The 7,533-nt window shown below is 41.8% G+C and overlaps 2 protein-coding genes across 2 annotated transcripts in view; both read right to left on the bottom strand.

The window, feature by feature from the left end:
- The window catches only part of LOC108772604 (uncharacterized), a 9,861-nt gene extending 9,558 nt beyond the window's left edge, over nt 1–303 (bottom strand). The window contains exon 1 of the mRNA XM_018538174.1: nt 288–303. Within this exon, the coding sequence (XP_018393676.1) occupies nt 288–303 (16 nt within the window). The remainder of the gene's footprint in view (nt 1–287) is intronic.
- A 1,701-nt stretch (nt 304–2,004) lies between these two features.
- On the bottom strand, nt 2,005–7,230 carry LOC108772603 (uncharacterized). The gene has a single exon (XM_018538173.1). The coding sequence runs from the start codon at nt 7,228–7,230 to the stop codon at nt 2,005–2,007; it is 5,226 nt and encodes a 1,741-aa protein (XP_018393675.1).
- Nucleotides 7,231–7,533: the final 303 nt, after the last annotated feature.

The raw sequence follows: 7,533 nt of genomic DNA, 5'->3' as shown, positions 1-7,533 counted from the left end.
GAACAAAAAATATTAAAGAATGCTTTGGCCCTCGCTGTTCATTCCCCCGATGCTTTTGCTTATCACTTAATGCAGGGACCCGGGTACATGGCTTTATTGGCAGGAGAATTGTAATACATATAATAAAGTGTGTACCCGTCGAAGTAAAACTTGCTCATACTCAAGAATGTTACGACCAACTGCCAGTAACTCGAAACAACCAAACGCATTTTCTAACCCCGCAAACTCACATCTTACTACGACAAGGAACACAAGTTACCTGCAACGCATTGACACCTGCTATGTACCTTCTAGAAGATTCATGGTACAGACTCGCGCCAAAACCAATGGAAACACTACCGCCTGTTATTTTAAAACCAATGACTAGATCTACATGGAGATATGTCAGCCCTGGATCGCTCGCTACGAGCGGAATATACTCGGAAAATGACCTGGAGACCTTACGAGATCATATGTTTCCAGCGGAACGACCCTCGGTACTTAACACCATAGCACGAGGAATGATGGGACAACCAGGTTTTATAAACGGAGGGTCATTTTCCAATCTAATAGACGAAGCATCAATAGAAAAAATAGCTGCATCTGCCTGGGAGAAATTCTGGAACAGATTTTTAATTTTTGGCAATGTCAGCGCTGGAATAATCGGTATATATATGAGCGTCAGAATAGTAAAATTAATTTTAGACACCATCGTGCATGGATATGCCCTGCACACTGTATACGGGTGGTCAGTGTATTTAATAGGAGCTATATGGGATTCGCTCACTCAGCTCCTGTTACACTTAGGAAGAGGGAAATCAGATGCCGAAAAAGTAACCGCTTCGGCCCCCGCTGAGTCGGAAATCCATCAAACAAAAGGCCCTGAATTACAAGACGAAGCGAAAAAGGAATTCATTTACCTCCTCCTTCCTCCAAAGGAAACTTCTACCTATACCCTTGAATTAAAAGGGTAAACCGTCAAGGCGCCTATGTGAATCTACCACTTAGCACCAGAACCTCTAAATTTACTGGAACCTTTTCTATCTCTGCACCTTCCTAAATAACCAATATAGCATAATCGTTTATTCTCTTGTAGATGACAACGGAGATCAGCCACATAAATACAAGAATGTTGACCCGCAGTCCACTAAAAGCAAAAATAGTAAAGGTAGATTCACCAACCTTGTTTTGGGCGCAACTAAAGAACAGCCACGACGATTTTCAAGAACTAATCGAGGATCTCACCGAATGACACGGCGACACCATCAATTACCCCTGTTACCTAACCGTAGCAATCTAGATGAAATAGTTGCAGTTAAAGAAGGACGGCGATGGCAAAGGGGCATCTTAACTCAGATCCGAAAGGACGGTACCGCCGAAATCGACCTAAGAAACTGGGGCCGGACTATCGACAGGCCCTGTTATGAAATTTACATACTTGTGCGGGCATGTGCCTCTATGCGCTATGTGTAGCGCTATTTTCTCTTATGAAAGCCTTGTGGCTCAAGTATTAATTGGCTATGCTTGATGCAGCGTGTGATAATGCTCGAAGGACCAGTGTTGGCAAGAAGCAACACGAAAACATAGTTGATAATGATACTTATTTATTCTTATTAAACTCATGCATGTGCATGCTTGACAAGCGTAGAACACAGAAGGTGAACTAGTGCAAACTTAAACGACTATATAATAAGCGTAAAGAAAAATCATGCTGCTGCATGCTTGGACGAAAACGAACTAGGAAGAAGAAGACGGAAGTGGCGAACGAACAGATACGGAAGCGAACGAACGCAAACGAACGCAGAAACGAACGCTGATAAGCGAACGCGGAGGAGAAGGGGAACGCAGGTAGCGCTCTTTTCAGAAGGAGGGAGCGTAGCAAAGCGAGCGAAAATACAAAAGTGTAAACGTGCATAGCGCGTACAAACCGCCGCCCTTGAAAGCTTCAGCTTTCAACAAATAATGTTATGTTTACGCAATTCAAAAGTACAAAATAATAGTATAGATTAATGAAATGATACGAGCTTAGTTACTATCAAAGGGAAGAACGCATAATCGTGTAATGGGACGCTTATAAATGCCAGACGATGTGCGAATTGTGACTGTACGAACAATGTTGTCATTACCGGGATGTAATTCGACGATTCTAGCGAGAGGCCAAGAAAGAGGCGAAGCAGAATCCTCTCTTAGAAGGACCATCTGTCCGACATGTAATGGATTTTCCTTAATTGTCCACTTATTTCGCTGCTGGCAATAATGCAGATATTCCTTTGACCATCTTTGCCAAAAGTGTTGACGTATTTGCTCCACCCGTTGCCAACGAGAGAGCCTAGTAATCGGGATTCTTTCCAATGATGGTTCAGGGTACGATGTCAATGGTGCTCCGATTACGAAGTGACCTGGAGTAAGTGGCGTAAGGTCGGCCACGTCAGATGAAACGGGTGTGAGAGGACGCGAATTAAGAATCGCTTCAATTTGGATAACTAGTGTTTCTAGCTCCTCGTATCTTAGATGCGCCTCTCTAGTAACTCGATAGAGATGACGTTTGGCTCCCTTGACGGCAGCTTCCCATAGTCCACCATGATGGGGCGCTCTAGGGGGTATGAAGCGCCATCTGATTCCTTTAGAGGACACGTAGTTAATAATCTGTTGATGGCTTTCTTGATTTTTGAACAATGCGGCTAGCTCGTTTAATTCTCTTTGAGCTCCTTTGAAATTTAAGCCATTATCCGAATGAATGATAGTTGGGCATCCTCGTCTAGAAATAAAACGCTTTAAAACATTAAGAAATGCTTTAGTGGATAAATCAGTTGCTAGTTCAATGTGAACAGCTGTTGAGGCGAAGCAAACAAATATTGCAATATAACATTTTAATAGCTTAGAAGTTTTTCTTAAGCCTTCTTTATAGTAGAGAGGACCCGCGTAGTCGACTCCGCAATTTTCGAAAGGACGCTCGGGAATTGTGATCCTGGATTCGGGAAGGTTCCCCATTAGCGTGGATGCCATCTTAGGTGAGCTTCGAAAGCAAACAATGCATTTGCGAGTGATTTGTCGTACAACGTCCCTTGCAGCTATGAGCCAATAATTTTGTCGAACAGCAGATAACGTGGCGTGGGGCCCTGCATGAAAGTGTTTCTCGTGCTCGTGTATGATGATGAGACGAGAAAACGGATGATTTCCAGGCAATAGAGCTGGATATTTGGCATTGTACGGGAGATGCGATAATTTGAGTCGACCTCCTACTCTCAGAATTCCTGCTGCATCGATAAACGGATTTAATCGTACGATTGGGCTATTTTTGTTAAGATTTTGTTGTCTGGAAAGCGAGTCCAATTCCTTAGGAAAATGCAGTTTTTGAACTATTTTCAACAAAATCTTGATGGCGTGGTCCGTTTCATCAGGAGTTATGACAAGAGTTTTATTGTTAGCAGATTGTAGCTCCTGATCAGGCTTGATTCTTTGTTTTAATTTGTTGAAAAATCTAAAGATGTATGCTGCGATTCGAACAAGTTTCATGAAACTTGAGAAACGCTCGAAAATATCAAAGTATGGCAGCGTAGCAGTAGCTGATGTGATAGCAGAAGATTTGTATTCAGGTATATCTCGTTTGTTGATAGTGAATGGAAATTGAGGCCATTGCCCCTTGTCAAGTTTCAGCCAAGCGGGCCCCGACCACCAAAGATGCGCATGTGGCAATGCAGCCGGAGATATGCCTCTGGATAAAAGATCAGCTGGATTGTCCTGACTGGATACATGATGCCAGTCTTGTATAGTGGTTAATTGTTGGATATCGCCAACACGATTGGAGACAAATGTCGACCATGTACGACTAGATGATTGCAGCCAGGCTAAAACTACGGTGGAGTCGGTCCACAGATAAATAGATGTAAATTTGTGAGTAATACGTTTCAAAATCTTGTCGGTGATCTGAGCCAACAAGAGGGCTGCGCATAATTCCAAGCGCGGAATTGATAAACTCTTGAGTGGAGCTACACGGTTTTTAGAGCAGAGCAATCTAATTGAAATGTTTCCGTGAGCATCAGTGGCACGTAAATAGATGCACGCGCCATAAGCTCGTTCACTGGCGTCAGAGAAGCCATGGAGCTCTAAGTTGATATGTTCACTTAGCGCGATAGCGCGTCGTGAAATAGTCATGTCTCTCAAAATTGGCAACTCACGCTCGTAGCGTTTCCATTTAGTGGTTGAATCCAAGGGAAGAGCTTCATCCCAGCCAATCTTGAGGAGCCAGAGTTGTTGAATAATGATTTTAGCAATGACAGTCGCAGGTCCAAAAAGTCCGAGAGGATCAAAAACCAAAGCGACTCTTGATAGTACTTGCCTTTTGGTAGGCGTAGCCAAAGGTGGCAGACAGGAGATACTAGAAAATTGGAAGTGATCATGGGTGCAGTTCCACACAAGACCCAGTGTCCTTGTTTCGCATTCCTTGTCGGAAGATAGTACGAATTCCTTTTCAGGATTGGAAAGTTGATCGTCTTGAAGATCAGGTACATTAGAGAACCATTTGCGTAGCTCGAAACCACCTTCAAGAAGCAATTGCCTTGTCTGAATCTTGATGGAGGAGGCATCTTGTAAATTGTCAGCGCCGGTGACCAAGTCATCAACATAAAAGTCGTTTAAAACTGTCCCGGATCCAACGGGATACTTCTCAGAGTTATCCTCAGCTAATTTCCTGAGCGATCTAATGGCTAGGAAGGCAGCAGATGCTGTACCGTACGTGACGGTCAGAAGCTCGAATGTTTGAATGGGTTGATCCGAAGAGTCACGCCAAAGAATGCGTTGCAGAGAGGTTTGATTCGGATCGATTAAAACTTGTCTGTACATCTTTGCCACATCTGCAGTCATGACATATCTGTACATACGAAATCTTATTAATATTGAAAGCAGATCATCTTGTATAGTGGGGCCTACCAATAATGCATCATTTAACGAGATTCCAGTGGTTGTTTTGCAAGAACCATCAAAAACCACTCTTAGTTTGGTAGAAGTACTCGTTTCTTTGTATACGGCATGATGCGGTAGGTAATATGTTTGGCTGTCATTATTTGTAATGTGAGTGACCTCACGCATATGACCAAGTTGTATGTATTCTTGTATAAATTCTTTGTATTCTGCATGTAATTTAGGAGAGGTAACAAAGCGTTTCTCTAAACATTTGAAGCGGCGAGTGGCTATTTCCCTTGATTCACCGAGTTCAGATAGCTTGTTAGGTATGATCGGTAGCTGGACCACGAAGCGTCCATCGCTGTTGCGTTTGACAGTGTCCTTGAATAGATTCTCGCAAGATTGGTGCTCTGGAGAAAGAGTTGAAGCGGATATCGAATGATCCAATTCCCAGAAACGACTGAGAGCATGATTTAAGTCTTCTGTTACAGCTAAACAACTGATGATTGAAGAACTGGAGTTACTAGGAATACTTGATGTCGGACCAGATAAAATCCATCCCAAGAGAGTTTTCTGCAGTGTTGGTTTATTTCTAGAAGGTTTAATTTGACCTGCGCAAATGAGCTTCCAAAATATCTCAGCGCCGATTAGCATGTCAATGTCAGCGGGAACATTAAAATCAGGATCGGCCAATTTTAAATTATTTGGTATAGTTATATTCTGTTTGGAAATGAATTTTTGCGGCAATTGTTGAGTAATTTTTGGCAAAACAACGCATTCTATCCTCTCGCTAAAATTGTTGAACCGCGATTTTATGTGAACGACTGTCGCTTGATTGGCTCGAATGTTAGCATTAGTTACACCTGAAATAGATATCTCTATTTGCCTTTTATTGAGGTACAATTTGTCGGCAAGACTCTGCGTAATGAAATTCATTTGTGATCCGCTGTCTAACAATACACGACACGAATGGATGTGATTATTACAGTCAAATACATGAATAATGGCTGTTGATAATATAATTCCTAGAGATTGATAAGTAGATAAACATTGTGTTGCGACTGGCTTCGCAGAAATTTCTGTATCGGAAGTCACAGCTGTTTTCGCATTAGACGACTCGTTAGCGTCTGTTGTCTTTGACAAATGTAAAAGTGTATTGTGTTGACCTTTACATTTGCGACAAGAGCTTGAAGTGCAATTTTTAGCTTGATGAGAATTAGATCTCAAACAGTTTAGACATAAATGAACCTTCTTTGCAAAGGCGATTCTGCTTTCTACTGGTAATTTGAGAAATGTTTCACAATAGTAAAGCGGATGATTTTCCTTACATTTAGGACAAGATAAATTAGAAGTCGCGAGATTAGAAACCGAACAATTCTTTGCCTTTGCAAATTGATTGATTGAGGATTTGCTAGAAATTGCTTCAAGCGCGATGCAACGTTTTGAAAGAAAATCAGTCAGTGATTTTAGTGTGGGAATTTCCATATCAGGAATGCTTGTTTCCCAAGCCTTGGTAGTAACCGTATCAAGTTTCGAAATTATAAGATGAACGATTAAATCGTCCCAAGTATCCGTGGGTCTTCCCATGGCTTTGAGAGCGCGCAAATGTTTTAAAATTGTATCTAATAATTCACGTAACTGAGCATGATTTTCTTTCGTTACTGGAGCAATTTCGAAAATGGCCTTGATGTGCCTTTGTAATATCCACCGTTTGTTGTCAAATCGTTCCTTAATAGCGTTCCAGGCATCCTTATAATTGTCGGTGGTAGTTTCAATTGACTTTATTATTTCAGCGGCCTTGTCCTTGAGGGAAGATCGCAAATAATGGAATTTCTCTATCTCGGATAAATTTTGGTTGTTGTGGATTAATTGTTCAAACATATCATGGTAAGAATACCAATCCTCGTAGGAACCTGAAAACACTGGAAGCTCGATTTTAGGTAACTTAACATGCGCTTCCCTGCGGGCAGACGAATTAGCGCCTGGCGTGCTAAAAGATCCCGAAGAAAGCCTAATGTTATGTTGATCAAAATGCTCAAGTAAGGATTCACAGCGTGAGATTAAGCTAAAGTATGTTGATTCGAAGCTTGCTCGGTGTTGCTCATGTTGAGCGTTTAATAGATCTAAATCTTGAGAAGATAAATCTTCTTCATTCTCAAGAACCTCTATTCGCGATTGTACTACGTCGAAAAGATTCCATAATTCCAATATTCTTTTTTTGCGTTCAATAATGTCATGGCGCGATCCATGATTCGCGTCAAAGCTTTCTATGGCAGACTTGTGTCGGGTTAGAGAAGCCTTTGCGGCTGTGCGTTTAGTTTTGGCCTCGGTCAATGATATCGAATCCATGCTTATGATTCTTACGTTATCGTTAGTGAATTGAGAATAATGCCCTTTATTGTGAAAGGAAGCGCATGCGTGTGCATATGAAGATATACGTATATGTGAGAACGTATGTGTAACGAAGTTTCGAGAAATGAAAAGCCAATATGGCGGTCAAATGTGAAGACGCATGCAATATGGCTATCTTACCTTGAGTGAATGAAACAATCTTACCTAAAGATTACTTATGCTTGTGCTTGCGGCTTATGAGCACGCTCGAATGAGAATTTGAATGAATTTCAGGTTATACCCTCTGTATCGCTGGGACGG

This window comes from Cyphomyrmex costatus, unplaced genomic scaffold, assembly GCF_001594065.2.
Source record: "Cyphomyrmex costatus isolate MS0001 unplaced genomic scaffold, Ccosl1.0 scaffold1923, whole genome shotgun sequence".
In the NCBI taxonomy this organism is placed as follows: domain Eukaryota; kingdom Metazoa; phylum Arthropoda; class Insecta; order Hymenoptera; family Formicidae; genus Cyphomyrmex; species Cyphomyrmex costatus.
Note: the sequence above shows the minus strand (reverse complement) of the source record. Positions and strands in the feature narration are given on the sequence as shown.

Excerpts from the sequence above, each read along its gene's own strand:
- LOC108772603 (XM_018538173.1), bottom strand. The coding sequence starts at position 7,230 with ATGGATTCGATATCATTGACCGAGGCCAAAACTAAACGCACAGCCGCA.